General features: G+C 33.4%; 2 protein-coding genes across 2 annotated transcripts in view; one reads left to right on the plus strand and one right to left on the minus strand.

The window, feature by feature from the left end:
* LOC144424487 (uncharacterized) overlaps positions 1-23,389 on the minus strand; it is an 80,949-nt gene that overhangs the window by 18,826 nt on the left and 38,734 nt on the right. The gene's annotated exons all lie outside the window — the stretch shown is intronic.
* Positions 14,184-22,177, plus strand: LOC120331866 (leukocyte elastase inhibitor-like). Its single transcript, XM_039399032.2, has 7 exons — positions 14,184-14,342; positions 15,299-15,405; positions 16,315-16,498; positions 17,115-17,316; positions 18,900-19,074; positions 20,602-20,761; positions 21,098-22,177. Exons 1-7 carry the CDS (start codon positions 14,246-14,248, stop codon positions 21,577-21,579), a joined length of 1,407 nt encoding a protein of 468 aa, XP_039254966.2. The 5' UTR covers positions 14,184-14,245; the 3' UTR covers positions 21,580-22,177.

Raw genomic sequence — 23,389 nt, forward strand, 5'->3', positions numbered from 1 at the left:
CGGAAGTCACTTGGCTAGTCCCCAAATTCGTAATAGAACTAAGATAAAGAAAATTAGAATTAAATTATGTCCTAACCCTAACCTGGTACACTTACTTACTACGTTTCGGTGTCCGCCATCTTGCTGCACATACTGCGGGAGCGCCGAAGTTGGTTATAGGGCCCACTGACAACAAATGTTGCACACCCCTGTTTTAGATGCTGCGCTGGCACCAGTGCTGAGTAATTATAGTTGTTGTGAGTACGACTGTTATCATAAATATGACGCATGTAAACATTATTTGACTATATATAAAAAATGAGTCGGTAATATACATGCTTTCCAAATACGACTTGTCCGAATGTAATTCGCCATATATGAATATTTGTGTTGGAAAATAAGTAATCTGACACATATTACATGCAATGATACATTTACGAAATTTTAATCGTCAGAGATTTCTATGGTGAATACTCGATGTAAAAAAAATAAGATTTGCGGAACATTGAACTGTGTCGTGACAGATTTCCAACATGGCATGAGACAGTGGTCAATTTGGCACGATTAACAATATCCGAAGACCGACTGCAAGTACTAATAATCGTCTTATAATTTCCATTTCAGTTAGCAATTCAATTTACTATTTATAATTGTTTTATATTCTATTTTTATCCATTAATTAAATATAAAAAATGTATTAACAGCAACATGAGGCCAATTTTTTTTTAAAAAGGAGTATGTTTCAAAGCAAGCTAATTGATATTCGGTCTGTCGGTCGGAGGTAATATACAATAAATACGAGGTTTCGATTCGACGGGTTTTACTGTAAATAAAATCGTGTCCATTGGACATAACTAAACATAAATTTTGCATTTAAAATAGGGACGTCCATCAATTTATTAAAAAGAAGTTTCACATTTATAAAATTTGAAAAAAAGGTTTTTGGGAACTCGAAAAATTACGGTTACCACTTTTTTGCAAAACTCTTCCTTTTGCAGCAAAAGTACAGAATAAAATTCATTTATATATTCGTATCTTTTAGCGCACATCGAACCATTTATTTTAAATTATCTGGGATAAAAGCATCCTACAGAGACAAGATTTCGAGCTTGGGATAGGAAAACGAAAATTACGTTCGAAACATGCAGAAGAGTCACGCACTGCTAAAAATGACAAACGCTATTCACTTATACGTGAGTTATTTAAGTTTTTAAGTCTATTTACGGGATTTTAATGATTAATTTTTTGGGTTCGGCTCTGGACATACATTCTGAAAATTAGGCCCGAGTTCAATATTCAAGAAACGAGTCCATAAAGAACGATCGCTGGTACATATAGAGCGATGGTTCCCATGCTTTTCTGGCCGGTAATTGGTAGATTTTAAATCCCACTATGTTCAAACAATTTATGCTCAACAAAGATTAAGCACTCTGTGAAATAACCTAATCAAGTAATGAAACTAGGAAGAACATGAGTTTTTTTGTAAAGAGAGAGATAAAATCAGTTTTGCGCCTGGCATGGTGGCCCTCGTTGGAAACTGCTGATGTAGAGGTTGGAACGTTATGAACAGTTGAATACAATATTCATTAATAGTTATGTGAAACTACGCTTAGAAAATAGGTGATATACTAGTATAAACTGTTCGTCTTGCAACCTTGCAAAAATACTGCAACCTGGACAATGCCACAAAAAAGCAAATGTTTTTTTGAAAAATAAACTTACTTTTCAATCAGTTCATACTTTCAATTCATATATAAACAACAAAACAAGTACTTAAAAATATCCATCTATTCATCAGACGGAAAACCCGCAATTGTACATGCAATTCTGTCACGATGTGAGACTAGTTTCCGTTTCGTGATTTCTCACAAATTGTTATTATGCAACACAGTAGTTTCGATTTAAGTTAATTCTATATGTGAAATAATAACTAATTAAAAACGCTGAATAAGGCCAATTTGGAATAATAGGTTTTGTTTTTATAAATTTTGGATGAAATGATTATTTGGTTTTCTGTGTTATTCTTCCGCAATAGTCAATTAGATATTGGTTAATTGCTAAACTTATTGCACTATTGCTATAAAGAAACGCTACCCTTTTAGGATATAAATGCATTGCTATAGTGGAGGATACTCTAAACGCTTTAATATGAATCTTCAACATAAAACTACAAAGTAAGAAACAACATTATGTGGATGGTTCGACTCTAACTGCGTGTTATGAATATTGAGAAGCGTCATTCAGAGCAGAAAATCCTATAATATGGAGATGGGCGAAAATAGAAGTACATGCTTTATATTCTAATAATACCATCTCGTTTAAGTAAAGCAGTACGAACGAATATATTTGGATGTCGACATTTTAGAATTCATTGAAAATGGTGTTGGTTTTTACACTTATATAGTGTATGTAACTTTATCCCATGCCATGTGGGCCAATTTGCAAATGATAAAAATCGCGTAGTGGTAATAGCATGCATTCGGACATGTAGCTGTTTAGAGTGCTGCAATTTATCGGTAATTTAGATTTAAGTCGGATTGATTTTTTTTGCAAGCTATTTTATTGATGTCAATTCGGAATGACAGATACGTCTGATAAATGTCATTTTTTCCGAGTTAGTCCGAAAGAACTTTGAATTCGGAAAAGGGGTGAAAACCAATGCAAAAGCGTTAAAAATCCAAATCCAACTTTTTTAACGCAAGATTCAAGACAAATTTCCTTTCCTTTTGAGGTTAAATTTTTATCAGTGATTAGCAATGGCTTCCCGCTTGTGAAAAAGATAAGTAATTTCCTGTCGGATGCACCATAAAAAATTTCCTATTGGTCCGATAATCAGTTTATAATTAGAATCAATTATAACGTTGTAATGTCTAGAACGAGAGCGGTCGTTTTCACACCTCGGATTGCAATTAATCATATCAGGTAAATGCTAAAGGGCATTGGGCCAAATGGCACACAGACATAACAAAAAAGATATAAAAATAACAGTAGACGCTAGATCGAATGATATAAATGTGAATTGAATTTGACGGAAAATTCAGAATATAAAGGCAATAAGGTGACAGCAAAAATATCATTTTGTTTAATGTGAGAGTCAGGAACGGCCAAGACTTTTTGATTATAGAATGTATTCTAAATCAGTCAATAAATACATATTCAACGTTTTATATTTGGAAATGCAAGAAAAGTGTGCCAAAATAATTTGATTGGTTCTATATTTTTCAACATTCTACGAAATGAAACGAAGGTATTTTTGGTCATGATCATTTTGGCGAGACTTCAGTTGCTCAATATGATAATTTTTGAAAGAAAACTATGACAAAATATTTTCGAATATATAATTAATTTTGAATCGTTTCGAATATCCGATCATTGGTGAGAATTATTAGCTCAGTTTTTTGTGAATTAACAGGAGGGGGATTAAGAATTGGGAATTAAGATGCAATTATAAACCAAGAAAAGGGGCGAGAAGCTACATTCGAGCACAGATGCACACTTTTTCGACTGAACCAGGGAATAACGCAGTGGCGTGCAAAAATTTTGCAAAAAAAGTGTCTTTAACAGCCCTATCTTGGAATAGTCTGAAAATATATCAGATTTATGGGAAGAATGATGATCTGAGTGTAGTTTATTTTAAAAACGTCCTGATGGTTCTAGCAAATGGTTCTATTCTCTCTAAATCTAAATAATATAGAATAATCAAAATAAAATTCCGGAGACAAAGTCGTGATTAGTTTGACATATCCAGAAAAACGACATCCATAAACCTTCAATACTGATCAAGCATGAGTGATGAAAAAAGTCTGAAAAATATTTTGGGCCAAACTTAACTGAAGATTACAACAAACTTATATAGTTTTCAATTTGTTTGACAAAGTTAATAATTGGGCAGCTTTTTAGAAAAACTGAAAAATAAAATAAACCGGATAGATTTAAAATTGGCACTCGTCGAAACAAAGACATTCAGCTAATTTTTCTTCGTGATCGAAAGACAAATTCGTTTAAAAAGGCGACATATCACGCGTGTAAACAACTTGAAAAAGATTTTTTTTCGCCACAATAGAGGAAATTATGTGTTGTTGCTTTGAAATAAAACAAATTTCGAAAATATAAAAGAAAATAGTTTTTATAGACTGATTGTCTGAAAGAAATTTTAAGCCTTTGACAGAAAAACAAGCTGAGAAAATTAAATTTTCAAAGCTTTTACTTGTGAACCATTTAAAAATAGGAGTTTGAATGTCATGTTAGATTACGTTAGGTTAATATATTGATTGATGAGATTTAAAAAACCGTTTCGATGCAGTGTGTTGAGACATCAAGATCATTGGCACATAGTTTGCAATGCATAATTTAGTGTATCGCAGAAATGTAATTTAGGTCGGTTTCAGGCTTTAGTTTAAATTGAAGGAATATTTTTTCGAAAACTTTCTTTAACAACCGACAGTCACAAACTGCGGGGTCGTATCGAATTGATTGACTTATTTTACGTATTTACTTCAGAGATTAACCAAAAATGACTTTTTTACTGTTTATTTTTTCATTTTTTTTTTATGAAAAAAATTAAACTCATCCTAAGTATAACTCTATTAAATTGTTTGCTTAACCTAATTCTAAGGGTCATATTTAAAAAAAAATTTGAAAAATTTTCTAATTCTGATCTATTTTTTGTCTTAGTTTTGTGTTCAAATTCATTGAAATTTTATTGCATTGTTTGCGAATGTTTTGGTTTAATAAATCTGCAATCTCATCGTTCAGATATTTTTCAGATAGCGGTTTATGGCGTTTGCAAAGTCACTGACAGAAAAGCGATGGAATAGAGATAACATTCATAATGTAGTTTCGTTAAACTTCATAAACAGTAAACAGTCAAGTACACATAGGTTCAACATTTATAAAATAGAAAACATTCAAAAAATTTTCGCCTGTCGAAAAAGTGTTTAACAATGGAAACAAAACTACGTCAGTATACCAGGTATACTATGAAGCCTTACGGAAGCAATAATATTTTCTCGAAAAACTGGTCAAATTTCCAAAAAGTAATTTTCGTAGGTGAAAACTGATGTTGATTAATTGATTAAAATCTGAAATGACGTGTTTGCTAGAAATGCAATCATGTTTAAGAAATAAAAGAAATTATCAAATGTAAATAATGAGGTTTCTATTGTTATTTTTCCCCAAAATGTGAATGACAATAAATAATGAATCACGAAACCAGTAAGTTTACGTGTAATACAAAAAATATTCAAATTTCATCTTATCAATTAATATGACAATTTTTTGGTGGATTTGCGTAACTGCAAGTTTAGCAATGTCGAAAATATCAAGATCTGTGCTATTGAGCGTCCAATCTAAAACCATCATATCACTCAGAATAACCCAATAGCCACTTGCCTCGATGGCGATTCGAATTTCGACTAGAATCATATACTAACTATATTCCCGACTCATATTTTGCGTAATGCGCCAAACCTTACATATTTATATTATGGGTACTTTCTTAATATCTTATTATTGTTATCCATAAATAGTTGCGTACACACGGTTTTTTTTATAGTGGCGAAAATCCATAAATGATCGCTTGTTAAGAAAAAACTTCAAAAATCGTGAACTTATTAATGTGAAATACTTCATTTTTGTTTTATATAAGTTTTCTGAAATTGCAATTTCAATCGGTGTAAAATTCACATAGTTTCTATAATTTGTCAAAATAATTTTTTTTTAACTTATATTATAGTAGTTTTTGTAATTACAAGAAAATTGATTCACGTCAAACAAACATTTTTTGACGATTGAATAATTATTGATTTCAGTCTTAAAATCTTTATACTCGATGTTGAGAAACCCCCGTATTAAATGACATTTTAATTTCCTATACGTACTGCAAAAAAATCAGTAAATATTAAAGCAAATTGTCTAGTAAATTGCTACTTTTATGGTAAGAAAGTTAGACTTGTACTATTATATGCTGAACGTTTATATTGCGTTACAAAGGTAAGTGGCTTCGTTTGGATGACTATAATATTCGATGGGATAATTTACAGAAATAATTGATTTGATATAAAATATAGGTAAGTTTAACAATTTCTTTATAAAAGTACGTTGTTATCGAAAGAGATTTTGTATTATACTAGGAACTTCATTTGATATACCTGATGCACATTTTTACTAATTTCGAAACCTTTATGTGTCCATGTCCAATTTCATTCATTTTAGAAGAATAAATAAGCCAAGTAACAAGAATAAATAAGAGTATTAGGCTTCTGTTCGGCGGGAATGGACGCCATCGCTGACGTGTGTTGAAGCTTAGCTAAGAGATGTTACGGAGAGTTTGAAATGGGCGGACCGATTCGATCGTTTTCAATTGCGTTATAAAAATGTTCTAAAGCATTAGCAGAATTGGTGAGCATGTTATCGTAGTGGAATTGTTGTCATTGTAAATCAGAAATGACAGGCCGAACTTGGTATTGTCTCCTATTTATTATCCATTCTCACCATCTAAATCAGGGTGTAAACAATTGGATAATTGGAGTACACATAATAGCCATCACGAATACAGACACTCTGCATGTCTATAGTCGTGTATAGTGTTGTTTATGGTGATAGTGACTCATGATAAAATATCAGTTTGTTTTGTCTGCACGCTAACGAAAGGTATATTTTACATTGCCTAATTTCAAAATTTTCCCTTCAATTTTTGTTAACAATTCATCAGCTCATAGTCTAACTAAACAGTTTGCGTGACAAAGTACGTTAAACATAATGTCAACCATGCCAACAGATCATAATTTCATATGGACTGAATCGTACGATGAAAGCGAAACTCGACAAATTTATTTTTAACGTGGAAGTGTCTGGGGAAATGGACGACCTTTCCCTGCAAGTCCGGTCATGCGGATACATTAGTCGCAGGGACATGGGTTGATATTGCCAAAGTATGCTTTTACTACTATGTATGGAAAAGTTCATCATAGCGAGTTTTTGCATGCTTTTTATAGGTGTGCAGCTGTCGCCTGCTAGTTTGCAGCGAGTAGCGCTGGTATCGAAACCAAATTTTCACGAGCGACATATTTGAAAGAATTATGTATATATACATAACATGAAGCTAAACATGACGTTCCGTAATGTCAATTCTAAACCAGTGCGATATGCATACTTGCTTGGTATTTGTAAATACGAAAATGGATATTATATAAGTGTATATATATATAACCCATGTCAGTTTGAAAATATTATGACAAAAAAAAAAGTTTAAACCGGTTCTATTACCAATCCATATATACACATTTGGAGGATTAAAGGTTTGAAAAAAGTGTGATAGATAAAGGTAAAACAACGCACTCCGTGCTTTGCTAAAACAGCACCCGCAGACTAGACAATAACTGTTATAAATTTTATTTTTTCGCGTAATGGCCAAACCACCTACAGTGTCCAGCAGGGGTTGGAAAAATTGTGAACAAAGTTCCAATATGGAGGCAAAAGTACCAGCGTGTCCGAAATTTTGTTATCATCAGCCAAAATTATAAAATTTGGTGAATAAAACAGTAATATAGTCATAGCGTATGTGATGATATTGCAATTGTGGAAATAGAAATACTACGTTGAAAATTCAGAAAATTGTGACCTAGCAATGTAACGTTGACAAATAAATGAATAGTGTTTCTATATGCACATTGTTGACCTCGACATCACCTAAATTAAAAAAGGAAAAAAAGAAAAAAAATATGTTAATTGCCTAGTAACCAAATAATAACAATGATATGAGTCAGCACAAGTTGCATATCTGAACTAGAAAATCGTTTTTATCGAAAGGTCGGTTCTATTTTAAACCGGTCATTTCCTGCTTTGTGCTTATAATTAATCCAAATGCAATAATAACTATGATAATATTTAATAATATATATTAAAATATGTAACAGGTCAGGTTCGTTTGAAAGAATCTGATCAGACAAAATTTGAAGAATGAAGAAATGGTCTGATATGACAGTATTGTAGGGAGCGCAACCGTATAACACAATATTTCGATAAACTGTAGAAGCACGATCCAAGCAGAATTTGGTATAAAATATCATATTTCGCAAAAGCCATTTCAACTGAGGACCAGCTACTAACTAACGAGGTGGACTCAAAATATGTAAACGGGAAGTAAATTTGGCCGCTGGGCAAGGTCGCATTATAATTAGTGTGAATATCGCGTGGATGTATGTCCCATATACAGCTAGTTATTGAGAATTGTTAATTTAATTTTTATGTCAAAAGTTGGTTCTTCATCATTTTTATACTTTATAACAACGTTAATTTGCAAGTCTGGGGAAGACCACCCTGAAGATTTGTGGTAATATCGTATTATCATGCATGGAATGTTATAAAATTCATCGAATACCTACTCCCCATATATATAACAGCGATAATTTTATAGCATATGAGAATGTAATGCACGTAGTCAAGTGAGAAAAGTAACGGATTCGGCATTGAAGTACTCAAATTATTTTAAGAGAAAATGTAGAGACGGCCACCGGAATGCGAATAAATTACAGAAGCGTGATGAGTATGTCATTATCTGAAGTATCGCCGGATAAATTGTTTCCACGTGGTTAGCCAATTGTAATGTTGCGCGATTGAAATTTATTTTAAATTCTAAAAATCTTGAAAAGTTCATATGAAGTGCAACTGTGACAATGATATATGATTCATATATAGAACATTGAGAAGTCGATAGCTCAAAAAGGAATCAAATACATTCAGTTACAAGTCCTTTCCTAGTCATGAACTTTAATATAAATATCGTAACGCCATATTAAGAAACACTACAATTAATGATTATTAATTTAACGCATGTGACATTTACCGCCTGCGAATGAGATAACGTCTCAACAAATGGCATGACCGCATTTGGATTTCTGGCAATCTTTATGTCGATGTCGTCTGCTGGTTGTCCAGTCCAGATTGGAGAATATAATGATAAACCAAAAAATAGAACATTTATGGCATTATTTCGCCATATTCTTGAACTGGAAAATTGTTGACAAATACGTCGATTATTTTTCATCATTGCCGTATCCCGTATGTAATATACCCAAAATAGGGCAAATTAAAAACGAAAGTTCTAACTAGACAATTTAAAACCAACAGATGAAATTGATTACACAATAAAACGTGTGTTGACTTCTGGTTTTGATTACATATAGTAAAAGAGATGTGTATTTCAAAATTTATATAAATATGACAACACCTAAAATAAGAAGTCAGAAATATAACTAAAAATGAATTTTAAAATAATTATTTACTCTGCAGCAGAGGACGTAAAATAGCATCGCGGTAGGTACAAAAAACTTATTGGAAAATTTTTTAGGAGCCTCTAAAATCAAATTAGCGCATGGGTAGGTAAACAGTTCGCTAGTAATAAAATGTAAATTAAGAAACTTTTAGAAAAGTTTTTTTCTAGATAATCTGGTCCAACAGCAAATTTTATTTCGAACAATTCAAATGATTTTAACGCGCAGTAAGAAATTCAAAAAATAAATTCTAATGATATGATGAATCGGCAGTAATAGGGTAATCCAAGAACTGATACCGCAAAGACATTTTCTCCATGCAAGGAATCAAATTCCAGACAAAAGCGGAATGAAATGCAAGGGGGCGTTGTTTTGTCAAGTTGGAATCCGTCTCCATTTCAAGTAGATTTGAAACCCTACAAGGCCGAATATCATGTTTGTTATGTCTATATATTAAACATTGCGTAATTATTGTCGCTGTTTAGTGTATTGATTTAAATTGATTAAACGTTATTTCAACGAGAGAGAAATGACATAGAAATGCTTTTTCTCGCTATCGATTGCCAATGGAAAGATTTTTAAGACATTTGCATAAGGTGTGGACTGTCAATCAGTTTTAACAAAACTGGGAAAAATCTGTCAGTATATGAAATATGAATATAGTATAGGCATGCTATAATAAAACGAGATTCAGTGCAATCCCTTTATCTGTTTTCCTAGACTATGTGTTGCCGAGTTTAGGTTGGGATAAGTTGAAAGGTGGGTAACAACTAAGCAATAACCCATCCCAGCTCATTCTAACCCAATCGGTGGGGAAATAATCAGACAATCTTTCAACCTCATAATAGGAAATTGCAAATTTCACCGGGATTCATTTTAGACATTTTATGATATCTCTAATGATTGTAACTGATAAATTTCTTGTTAAGAAGATCATATTTTTAAATAATTTTCGAACCAATATAAACGGATATTAGAGGCCGCAATACATCCCAGTAGCATTGTCTACAGGAATAGATGAGAGCTTGAGATAGTGTCAAACTAATAAACAAGAACTGACATATAAATTATATGGAATGATAATCCAACTACCTTATGGAATCGAATAAACGCTATACATTAATTTCGATTACAAAATGCTATAAGCATTTGGATAAATGTAATCTCCCGGAAATACGCGAGCATCTGAGGTTTGTGTGCGGGAAATATTTTTTATTTTTCATTTTTGCAGCTTCGAGGCAGATTTAAAAATCCGAGACAAGTCATCAACTAAAATTAGTCAACTAAATATTGCAAACAAAGATTCGTTTGTAGGTCTGTTTGATTTGAACTCAAGTATGAGCTAGAGGTAGACCCTACTTTTCCAAATTTCAGATTTTCGTGAGATAAAAAAAATAATTTTACTCTTGCATGTTACAAAATTAGCTCATATTGATTTATAATGATTGCATAAATATTATAAAAATAAACAGATGTGAAATTGTAACAATAAATACAATTCAATCAAGAAGTAAAATAGGTACATGACATTCAAGGTAAAAAGAAATAATGGCAAATATATAATGAGGTGAACACCCACATTCAGTCGAGGTTAGACAGCAGATTGCGTGTTCTCATGCGCATAAAGTGAAACAAGTTAAAAAACAACAACAGAAAACTCTGTTTGAAAATTATATTAAATACGTCAAATCGACTTGGTATCGTATTACATACCCATAAGTGAACAGTAATAACGGAACTGGTTAGCACCACTAATCCAAAATTGCCAAGAGGCTTGAAAACTCGAAAATGAATATATAGTGTTCATCTTGCATAGTAAACAAATTTTGTTTGTTGCGAGCCGCATGGACGTCACTACTTCAGAAAGTGTCAATACTGGAATGACGGTGGATATATCGACCTATGGCAATTTGAATGACCCTTTCACACAAGGCTATTGGCTTCTATATGGACAGTGGGAACGAGCATTTTGAGGTAGTATATTTGGACGTAAATATAGGGGAGAAAGTCCTTACACTTTTCCGAAATTGAACCAAGTCTTGAAACTGAAAGTTAATAACTTGATGTGGTGTAAGTTGATGATAAAACACCATATCGAATCAAATATTTGCTAATATTTGTGAAAACTTGTGTGATTCATATTAACCAAGATGATAAATCTGAATTAAATCTTCCCAAAAATCCGCAGTTACGTTTTATTGAACGAGTCATATATATCTAACTTAATATATCTTCACCACTTTGTGGGAATTAAAATTTTTTCGTATACGAACTCGGATTACTTAATGTAATAGGAATTTTGTATATTATCACTATATACAGACAGATTTACGAAAACTTAATTCCGAGTGCACTTATGACGTCGTGTGATAACAATTATGTATAGAACGATTAGAAAGTAGAAAATTTGATAAATGAAATTACTGAAAATATTGGGAGATGAGAAAGAATGCTCGTAACGTAATTTTGGTATCAGGCGGATCTCCATTTTGAAGCAATTTCATTGGGAATTGACTCCGAGTGGTGCTGGTTACAATACAAGTAGAGATTTTCGTAATGTTTTATGGTAGTTCAAATTCTAATTTCTAAACTGACATAGCCATGACAACAAAATAATATTTACTTCAAAGTTATATGCGGAAACTAACGTAAGAGATATTTATTGTGATGGAAATCAAAATTGACTATGAACTTTGTGAAAGCGATACTAAAATTTAGTCAAGAATTATGACTAAATATTTCTTGAAGAATATTGAAAATATTATTCTGGTTTTCCAGCACACTACGAAGTGCCATATCTACTGTGATGAAAATGACTGCTCATAAATATTTAGTCAAGAAAGGGTTATTCGTGGACGTCGGTTCTGTGAAGTATATTTTGTGATTTGGGTTATGGTAGTAAGGAGAAATTAATTGTGGGGGAAACTCGACGCCTAGGTAAACTCGACTGGTATACCGGCGATAAAGCATAGTTTCGATTCGTTCGTCCGCTGTAATCCGAAAATCACTCACGTGATCTCTGATCGTGAGAGAATCCGGTAAAGCTGTGACGTTACGTTACATGGAGAGTGAGGAAATGCACGATGCTGTTCTAAACGGACGAAAAGAAGACAATTTTAGCGTAGAAAACAGAAAAAGGCCTCGAGCGACGGTCAGTAAGTACATTCGTGCGTTCACTATATATATGAGCATAAGAGCAAGGTCCAAGTACCACACGTCTCAGGTTACAGTAGTGAGCGGGACGGTTAGTTACGGAATTGTAGTTCGTTTCCACAGCGCAATGTATTTTGCAAGATTTTCCAACTTTTGAACCGATAGAAATCGCCTTGTCCACAAGAACACTAGATTGTAGATTGGCTCGAATAATAATTAGAGGATATCATTTTATTAAACGATAGCATTCTTTGTAAATTTGTTCAGTAAACGTAATTGCTTCACGAATGAAGAATCATGGTACTGGAAAGCTATATACTTCCAAGCGTTCTAGAAAGAATGTATTTACTTGAATGAAGAAACCAAAACCGTCCACGTATCAAATTAATTAACGGTAGAAAGGATTGTCTATATGAACTCATGTAAAATACATAAACGATGTAAAAATGGAAGCCAGAACCTTCTTTAAATGGAATTATATAAGCTATAGACCGTGTGATAACAACTTGCCGCAAATAATTATTTGGCGAGACAGCGCGTGAGAAATGATATTGACAACTTCGAGGTCATTACGTACGTCAACAGACTAATACAAAAGATAATATAAGTCGTGTTTTGATCTATTGTCGCGACAATAAAAAATTAAAAATACGTGTAATCTTGTCAACATCTAGGGCAATCTAGATTACACGCTCAAAAAATTCACGACAAAATTGTGCCGGAGGGTGATACGCCTGGGGTGGTGACGTATACATAAGTAAACTTATATTTCTTAGAACCATATGCAAAATTTAAACTCGTCTATAGAATTTGATTTAGAACTGTTGCAAGATAGTTTTTGTTTTTCGAATTAGTGAACGGGAGACGGTAACAGATTATAATGGATTTGTTTGTGGTAGGTAACGTTTAAGACAGGATTAGTTATCGCTGCCACAGACTAAGATTTTATAAATTAGACGAACTGTCGTATTTGGGATTCTAAATTAAAAACAAATGTCAAAAACTGAGACTGTTTTTAATTTATTGAAGTCATTGAAAGTTAAGAAAAATGTTATTTTTTGCAGTATCGTTTATATTTTACTAGTTACAAAATGATATAGTTAGGGTGTTATTTTGTAACGGCGTTATTGAGCATGGCTGGCACATATTTCTTCATGATAAAGTAACTTTTGTATTCTGTAGGTAACCTATTATTATATATAGATCTTCAAATTCAAAAACGAAAACGCCAAAGAAATATAGTAAGAAGCAAGTATTGCTGCAATAACATGTTGAAAATGTCGACATGTAATAAAAGGATTAATTAAAAAGAGATTTTGTAATTAACTTCGTCCTAATCCGAAATTTTTAATAAATAAAAATAGTGTTTTTAATAATAATTTAGAATCATTCATTTGAGATTTGAATACAATAAATAATGAATTTGCCTTCGACAAAATTTGAAATATTCTTTAGAGGCATAAAGTCGACGTGCCGACGGCGGATACAAATTCGTTTTTTCAGGCCACATGGAAATATCTTCCATTCTCAAAATCGCTGGCAATAGTCATAGAGCACGAGGTTGTGAACGCGAGGTAATTCAGGAAATGCTGTACCTCATAGAATTGTAAATTTAGTTTAGCATACAAATATTTCATTCATCTTGTATGGTAGTATGTAGTACTATTGAATGCAATTGAGTTAAAATTGGTTAAATATGGCCATACATATTTCTAGTTTTTATTAAAAATTCTTCCACTGACCGTGTGTAATATTTTCTAGACATGCGTACATGTGAACATAATTTCTATTTACTATTTAGCTCTTGAATAACTTAAATAAAAAGTAAAACACTTTATAAAATGAATTACTCACTTCTTATTCTACTTATTGGATTGGTCTTTCACTGTGGAGAAGCAAGCAAAAAGAAATCAATAGTTTCGGGTACACCATGGCCAGGTACGGTTTCATAATTTTTTTAAAAAATTTTTTTTTATGTATTCTGCTTTGTGTGATAGGTATCGTATACTGCGGTAGTAAATATGGCAAGGTCTGATGTTTTTTATGGCATATCTCTAGCATATTAATCTGTTGAACGTGAGGAAATTTAACAAGAAATAAACATAAAGAAGCATCGGAAGTGCAAATTAGAAAGGTCGAAAGATGATATACAAAACTAAAAATAGTGTTCATCGTCATCGTACGTGTTCGGCTTTAATAATCCTAAAAATGTTTACACGTTTCTCCTACTAAGAAAATGCGCTGTTGATTCGGATTATCCTATGACAGGACTCAAACGTAACGTGGAAATTCACGTGTTACTGATGTTACATTTGAAATATGAAGAAATGCTTTGACGTGTGCTAAGGTTTTTTTTGTCGACTTGGTAATTTTGCAACTATATCAGTGTTAGATATCGCCGTTTAAAAGGATTTACAGTTAATATGAAAACCCCACATTATTTTGATTGAAAATATTAAGACTTTGAACGCCTTCAAATGAAGGAAAGTACTCAACTATAATTTCAGACGTTGGTATGCAGTATATAGACAAAAACTTGAGAAAAACAATCGCTTTTTTGTTGTTACGTGTTCATGAAATTGCCCAAAATCCTGGCAGAAAAATAAGAAAATTCTCAATGATAGAGATATTTCCGATTTGGAACCAAATTTGTAATTTATAGGGTGAAGTCGACTTGTGTCGAATGCTAATCTAGCTATCTAGTCCGCCACAGGTCTCGCAGGTGGATCGCATCATCTCGATATCGTCTGTGTATAAGCCAGTCGTTTACGTCTCCTGTTTGTGTTACCTGTGACATAGCTAAATGACTAATTTCCCTAAAGGTTAAACATTTCCTAAGTTCGCTTACGGTCGTCTGATGTATCCAAATTTAAAATTTCCGTTTGATTTTTTAGGTTTCCCGTTCAACCGGCCTCCTATGGGATATTTCTCGAAATCCCCTGTGGAACCTGACGAATATTATGAAGACTATGACTTGGTCGAGGAAAACGACCTCGATGAGGTAAGAGTACGATGATCACTAAAGTACACATTCTGAAATCGAATTTCAGACATGTAAGACTGGGTCACTATGTCACTGAACGAATTCAGGGATGGCTTCAGTATGAATATTTATTCCAAGTTATACACTGGTATCAAAAAAGTATTTATTTAGATGCGTTTTTTCACTCTTGGAGGCTATTTCAAGTTTGAATTTTCCCGACTTGTTCATGCTTAAAAGTCTTATATAGGATTTATATATGCATTTCTATCATTCCAAACGTCGGACGATAAGTCATTTTGAGCGTGAATGGACAATTATTATGGCACAATGATCAAGGAAGTGAAAAATCATCCCCGTGAAAACAAAAATATCCCGATCTTATTTTGCCTTAATTCTTTTTTTAAATATTCTTAAATTTTATAATGTACACCTGTAACAGATCACGTTTCGGAAATGTTGTTACGTAGTCCAAAATAAATTGAAATAAGCACTACAAGATGGATTTAAAACTCATATAAAAGTGACTGATTCAAACATAGAGAAAGTATTTTATACAGGATTTTTATACATCCCTTTATGGGGTGCGCCCTATCGTTTGAGAACCACTGTTCTAGAATAAACATACGGTAACTATCGTGCAAAGCGGCCCAAAACGTTGGGGGATCTTTATACACGAACGGAAGGGGAGGGGTACAATTTGGGGCATCGTGTACAACTCAATTTTCCTCGCAATGGAAAATGATTTTCCGTGTCTATAAACGAGATTTGATTATTTTAAAGCAAAACTAATCGAAAAAATAATTCTATAATATCTTTTGAAATTTGGATATAAATGTTTCCAAACTTGCCACCTCCAGTTCAACAGATCAAAAAAATAATTGATGAGAAATAATGTGTAAATGTAATCAACATTTTTGTCTGCTACAGAATGAAGAATCTACCACGAAGCCAGATTACAAGAAATCTAATGCTTTTCATGCCGGAATAGCCAGTGCGATTCACGACTTTACATTCGACTTGTACAAGGGGATGGTTCGAAACATAAGCGTGGAAGACAATCTCGTTTTTTCTCCACTCTCTGTCTACACCGCATTGTGCATGTTAACGCTAGGTACGGCAGTGACATTCATCAATTACACCGTGGTCTATTCTAACTGTTTGTATATTTTTGAGCTAACATAAATTCTCTGCTAACCTCGATATCGCGTGAGTTGGTAATCTCGGATTAGGTATTTCTGGTTACAGACGATGGCACGAACGGGAATAAAAATAATTAAAATTTTATAAGGTTCTACCATAGGCTCCTATACTGCATTACGTGACCGTGTAATTTTTATCGTCTTTTTCCTGCGTTTGTATCAGGAGCAGATATCGATAGACCAACACCTGAAGCAATTTACATTAACAATATATATTTTGCCTAAAATGGTATAGGATATCTATACACTGTTCTTAAACTTTCTCGAAATATATTTTATAAGCAAGAATTTTGTTTGTCACCAATTTCCATTTTGAAGTTTTCGGATTATATCCCTAGCCACACCACAAAGATTTGACGAGAAGAAAATTTACAACAGAACCTAACCAAGATAGATGACAATCCTACACCAAAACGTCAAATTAAAATTATGAAAACATCATTTGTATATCTCATACAGTAGACTAAACAAATTTTATAAAATTCCCTTTTTGAAAAATATTTTTCAAATTCTTTTCTGTATTTTTAGGACTCGGAGGCAAGTCACACTCACAAGCAATGGAAGTACTTCACGGGGACGCTTTCCCAGATGTTCACAATGCAATGTCGCAATTATCTGATGCAATTTTTGATAATTCAAGATCGGGTAGTGTCACGCTTACCAAAGCAAACAGAATATTTATTGACCGATCTGTGAGACTCCTCAAAGAATTCAAATCTAGTATGAGAAAGTAAGTAGCTGTTTTGAAATAACACAATTTTTGAGACATTTCCAAAATATCTATCTGACAGAAGTTTACTAGGTTAATTTCAAATTTGAAAACTCAATGGCATGCGCTTAAGGGCTCCAATAATCTCACGATCTTTCCTCCAAACATCTAACGCTGATTACTGTTACTTCACCATTAGCAAATACTTATCTGAAACACTGAACAAAAAAATTAGAAAAAACCCGTCTATAATTTTTATGTTGAAAAGGGCAATTTCTTTTCATTTCAATTTCTCAGATAAAAATTCCAGAGTGAAATGAAATTCGTTATTATCTTTTTTCCCAACTGAAAGCTAAATTGACAACTATCAGTCAAGTAATTTCACCGAGTGCAAGCTAACTGTATTACATATATGCTAGTTGCCGGGAACAACTTTTCCAAATGATATTATATGTAATCATCAAATGGTGGGGGGAGGTGACCATATTAAATTATTTAGAATAGATTTTCCGAAACTATTTTAGTGCAGAAACAATGAATAATCACAAATTTGCATTGTTTCCAATCTAAACCAATATGCCTGACATTATTTTCGAAACTCAAAAAAACCTATTGAGTTTCATGATTAAAAGTGGATGGAAGTGTTTATATAGTAAATAAATAGTAGGGAAAGTAAAATTAACATAAGGTAATTAGTTTGTGACAAACCTACGCGAATGATAGACAAAAATTTGCTCGGAGATTAAGTTATAAAAAGAGATTATCGTTAGGTTACAAGTTGTAAATAAGCTTCAAAATAAGTTGAGCTCCAACTTATCCAATTTTCCAAGATAGGTCGCATATTCTTTCCCAATAGCGTGTTCCAGTTTCGAGAAATATGAAACCAGATTATAGAGATTGTATCTTACTTATATACAACGAACTCTTTGTCAAGATAAAGTTGTTAAATTATCAAAAAACCACATGATGTTTCTGCAAATTTCAAAGCCTTAACAATAAATACAACGTATTTGATAAGCCTAAAATACGCCTACTAAAAACGTGTACCAATCTTCATAAATTGCCGATAGAAAATTCCAAGATTTAGCTCAGAGGAACAAATATATCCGCAAACTCAAATAGCATCAAATATGTGGTATAAAGTAGACTACATACTAATAAACTTGAAACCGCCCTATTGTAAATATTATTTTACATCAATGCACGCAGCAGTGATAGTTTGCCCAATGGGAGTTTCATGTTGTTAAAAGATTTTTTCACTCTTTTGTCATAAACTACTACACAAATCGCTTTAAATTTTCAACAGTTAATAGATGGAAGTGTTTTTTTAAAAGCTGTCTCTTTGATATTTTTCGAATTTTTCCGGTCTTCTTTGGAGTTTGTAAATTTACCTAACAAGTGGTGTTTTGATGAAATAACGATACCAAAGGGAATTTTCGTTTCGTGAGTCCGGGTATAATCAGCATAATTATTAACTACTCAAAAACCTAAATCTCCTTCAAGACAACAAATCATAAATATAGTAGGTAAAAAAATAGCAGGTATCTCAATTTTGCCCAATTTGATTTTCTTTTTAAAGTTATCATTCGTATTATTATTCACAGGGACTACCACGTCAGCGCAAAAAAAGTCAACTTCATGAATGCCCCTGACTTGAACCGAAGAAGAATCAACCAATTCGTACAAAGACATACGGAACGAAAAATCAAGGACCTTGCACCAAGAGGATCGATTTCATCTGACACAAGATTGTTTATTGCTAACGCTATGTACATGAAGGTGAGTAAAAAAATTCAAAATACGCGCATTCTTTACTACTGACACTTCGCAATCAATTGCACTTTGTGGGTATGGGTGACTACAACCGTCTAGGGCGCGAATTAATCGGTTCCAGACACTTTTCTTGCATTAAAAATGTCAAATGTGTACGAGTGCTGATGATGAGCATAGACAAGCAATAAATACAATCAAAATTGTCATTCATGAATGAAATTATAGTTTATGATAATTATAACTATAAAAATGTAACACTTTCATCGCTGACGAAAAAAGATTTTAGAAAAATACTCATTTTAAATCGAAAAATGCTATAAACTGTGAGTAATTTTAGCCACGAGATAAAATTGGGAAAAAAGCAAGCTTTGAAAAAATCAAAATAACTGTGGAACAATTTCACAATTAGTAAACAATGTTTGTTGTACATGTCATGAAGTTGTGAACTTCTTTGAAGAAGAAGCGTTTTTCATAAATTGATGGACTAAGTGTTTACATGATGTGGTTTTAAATTCAAATGTTACCAACAGACACCCACACAGTAAGAAGTTGAGTCACTTGTTGTTTACCGAGGATTCATTTTGCAAAAAAATTGAAAAAAAAAATGCGATATGTTTTTCTACAACACGATTCAAGCAAGACAATGCGTTGTTGATTCCAAAGCCAAATAGCTTTTCATTATTCAGCCTTTCTGGCTGTCATTCAAAATAAAGCAATATTAAATCGTGGTTTGGCCATTCTAGCTATTACGTCTCGTCACATTGTTGCCAACGGATAAAAAAGATGACATTTAAATATTTTCTGAAAATACATTAAACTTTTTGCGGAAACGGCAGTGTGTTTATTCGTCTACGAAAAACGATGTTAAAAAACTTGACATAATAATTTTGAGTTGACTTTCCAAATTTCACAGAAAAACGTCTTTCTGGCCCAATTTCAAACAAATCGCTTGCGTCAAAATATTATCTAGCAAAGGTGTCAAATGAATCATTAGTTTAATTGGAATAAGTGACAGCATACAGACAGATTGATGTACCTGCTCAAATATCTAAAAAACGTAAAGATGAATTTAACTGTACAAAATCTGACGCAAAGAGAATGGCAAGAGATATTCCAATCCCCACCCCATCAGCGGAGATGATTATTAGCGCGCTCTCCACCAAACTTGGTTAATATCTGTGATTTTTCACGAGCATCTTTTACAAAAATGATTAGTCACTTATGGTCTCGAACCCCACATACTAGAGTTTCGACTTTCGATATGAATAACGCCAAATTAATTCAAAACTGTCGCTTTCAAAGAAGTTTACAAATACCAATGAGGGTTAAAGAGTTCTTGTTTATTATATATATTTGTGTAAATTGTAATACCAGGAGAAATGGTCATTTTTCGACGAGTTAGGATGTCTCGCATATAAGTCCCAGTAATACATCAGAATGAAAGTTCTGAACATCTAAACTTTGTTTTTTTCTGAATAATTTATTTGCAATGACCTACTTTGCAATATTTGATGCTGATTTCATCCTTTACAGGCTTCTTGGGAAACACGATTCACGTTTACGGACAAAGGAAGATTTACCGTCAATCCGAGTGAGAAAATCATTGTAGACATGATGCAAAGTTCCAGTGGAAGCTGTTATACCACACTTAGCAATGAATTGAACGCAGAAGTGATCAGGATTCTTATGAAAGGTGGGCATTGTAACAGATTTACATGAGTTGAGAATATTAGGAATTAGCTGATGCCGGGATTTCTTACACTATTTTGAGATCCATTTTTCTATAACCTTGCTTGTGTTATATACTTTAAGCTGTTTATCAGAATCCATCCTTTGCATGAAATTTAAAATACGGGATTCCCGACATTCCACTGTCTTTTTTACTGTACGAAAATAGATCATCACGCACTGCCGTTGTTTATTTCTTTCGTATATCTTTAGGAACCTATAGTAGCAAAATCAGGTACCGATAAAATTTTTTGACAAAGCGAAAATTCTTAGTAACAAATTTCTTTTTTTCATTTTTCAGGTGACGTCAGCTTCATAGCCATCGTGCCTTCCACTCCAGGAGATTTCTCTCTACTAGAAGATGGGAGAGGAAAAGGACGAACACGCCGAGCATTGGAAGCCTTATACGAACCCGGGTTTTCAGTGTGGCCACAGTTATGCCGTATTACAATGCCAAAATTCAAGATCGACTTCAAAGCAGACGACTTGATAGACGTTTTGAAAGACATGGGAATGACGGATATCTTTGACCCAACGGAGGCAGATCTTAGCAAAATGACACCGAGTAGAGAGCCATTGTACGTGAGCGATGTGCGTCATAAAGCTACCATTGACGTCAACGAAAATGGTCTCGAAGCAGCAGCGGCTACAGGAATTGGGGTTGCGGCGCGTATGATGCCACAACCTGTCACGATAGATCGACCATTTTTATTTATGGTACGAGACGAGAAAACTGGAGCTACAATATTCACCGGAAAAGTCGTTCGGCCAAAATATGAATAAAAATCGCATTTCGAATCAAAATCGAAAACTTGACGCGAGAATAGTAGCCGATAAGAAAGAGACACAATGAGTCCTGCTACATTGGAGAGACAAAACACTCAATTTTGGCGGCTATAAAACTGGACAGTGCTTGAGACAGCCTTTTTATCATCAATGCATTTTGCTGAGAACATGCTTGCATTTCTATAATTACGATTACAAAAAGTAAAAGCTGGACAGGTATACAACACCATAGATATCAAAGCATAGTGTCGTCTTTTGCTATTTTTATATTTTTAACTTATTAATTGTTATATAAATTTTTTAATTAGTTTGAAGGTCTGCTACAATTAAGTTATACATTTTATTTGTTTCTTGTTTGGTAAATACCAACTTGACCATCTATATAGGAAACGTTATTGACAAATTAACAGTCCATCGGAGACTACGCTGCTAATGGTTTACACTCGATTTTGTAAAGCTTGAATAAAGGCAATGTGAGACGTTTTTCATTTCAGGATATTTTATTGGATCAAAACAGACGTTTTATGCTTCATTTTATATTTTTGCGTATTTTTCTTTTTATACAAATATTAAATAAAACATCTTTGTGATAATATTTGTTAAGATAAGTTCGTCACTCGGTTTAATGAGGTTACAAACTACGTGAGTGTTAAACCGAAAAACATGACACAAAGACTTACAGAATAAGCAGGGTTGACTTGAGCGTTGGGATATGATTTACGCTTTTCATGGTACCAATTCGTCATATACCCATTACGACTACAATGCCTGCATTTAGTGCGAAAATAGGATATTCGTATGTAGAGGAGAGTCACACGCTTTCTCACACTTAAGCAACTATGGAAAAACTATCTAGTAATGCAAGAAATATGACAATTCACGCGGTGGTGAAACTGAAATTATGGAATTTGTTCTATTCAAGAGAACATGTTGGTCTAGTCTAGAGAGAGAGGGCGAACTACTGACCCGCGTGTCATAAAGTAATACCTCACGAGCTTTCAGTGACCAGCGAAGTGACGATTTCAATAAAAAAACATACTGAAATTTTAATGATAAAAACTGATTATAAAACCTTTCTAACCTTTCTAAGTCAATCGAACAATACGTGAACCACCGGTACTATAGCATACCAGTGTGCTGTAACTAGCAACAATGCTGTTACAACGTTTTCGACATAACAAGATACTATATTGGTTTATTTCTCGCAACTTGTCATCTAACAGTGGTTCCCACTCTGAGGTTCATAAACCAAGGGGATATATCGTAAGATAACTAGGGATGGCGGAATCGAGACCGGATTCGATTCGTCGCGGAATCGACTAGAATCGATTCCGATGCATTGGAATCGATTCTCGAGGTTAAAACTTGGATTGCAAACAATGTGTAAGTTTTGTGGCAATTCCTCCACATATATGTGTAGCTTTACTGCTATGTTGAATTGCTACGACGGCGCAAACATCACTCACTATATGTATATATATATTTCGTTGGAAGGTATTTACGTTTAATTATTTCTAAAATCTCTGTGTTATACTTATAGTTATACTTAGCATTCTTAAAGAGAACTAGATTCTACCAACCAAGAATAAAGGGACGTGGGGAAACCGCTACAGCCAAGTTTCTTAATGTTGCAAACTTCGATTAAATACCCATGACTCACTGTCTTGTTTTCCACAATAAAAATGCTATTCTCGACTCTTTCGTTAAAAAAGGTACGCCATCGGTGGTATAAAAAAAGTGTTTGGACTCGAGTAAGCAATTCATTATTGAATACGTAATCGTACAACAGAAGTGTTATCAACTTATA

Source organism: Styela clava, chromosome 6, assembly GCF_964204865.1.
Source record: "Styela clava chromosome 6, kaStyClav1.hap1.2, whole genome shotgun sequence".
In the NCBI taxonomy this organism is placed as follows: Eukaryota; Metazoa; Chordata; class Ascidiacea; order Stolidobranchia; family Styelidae; genus Styela; species Styela clava.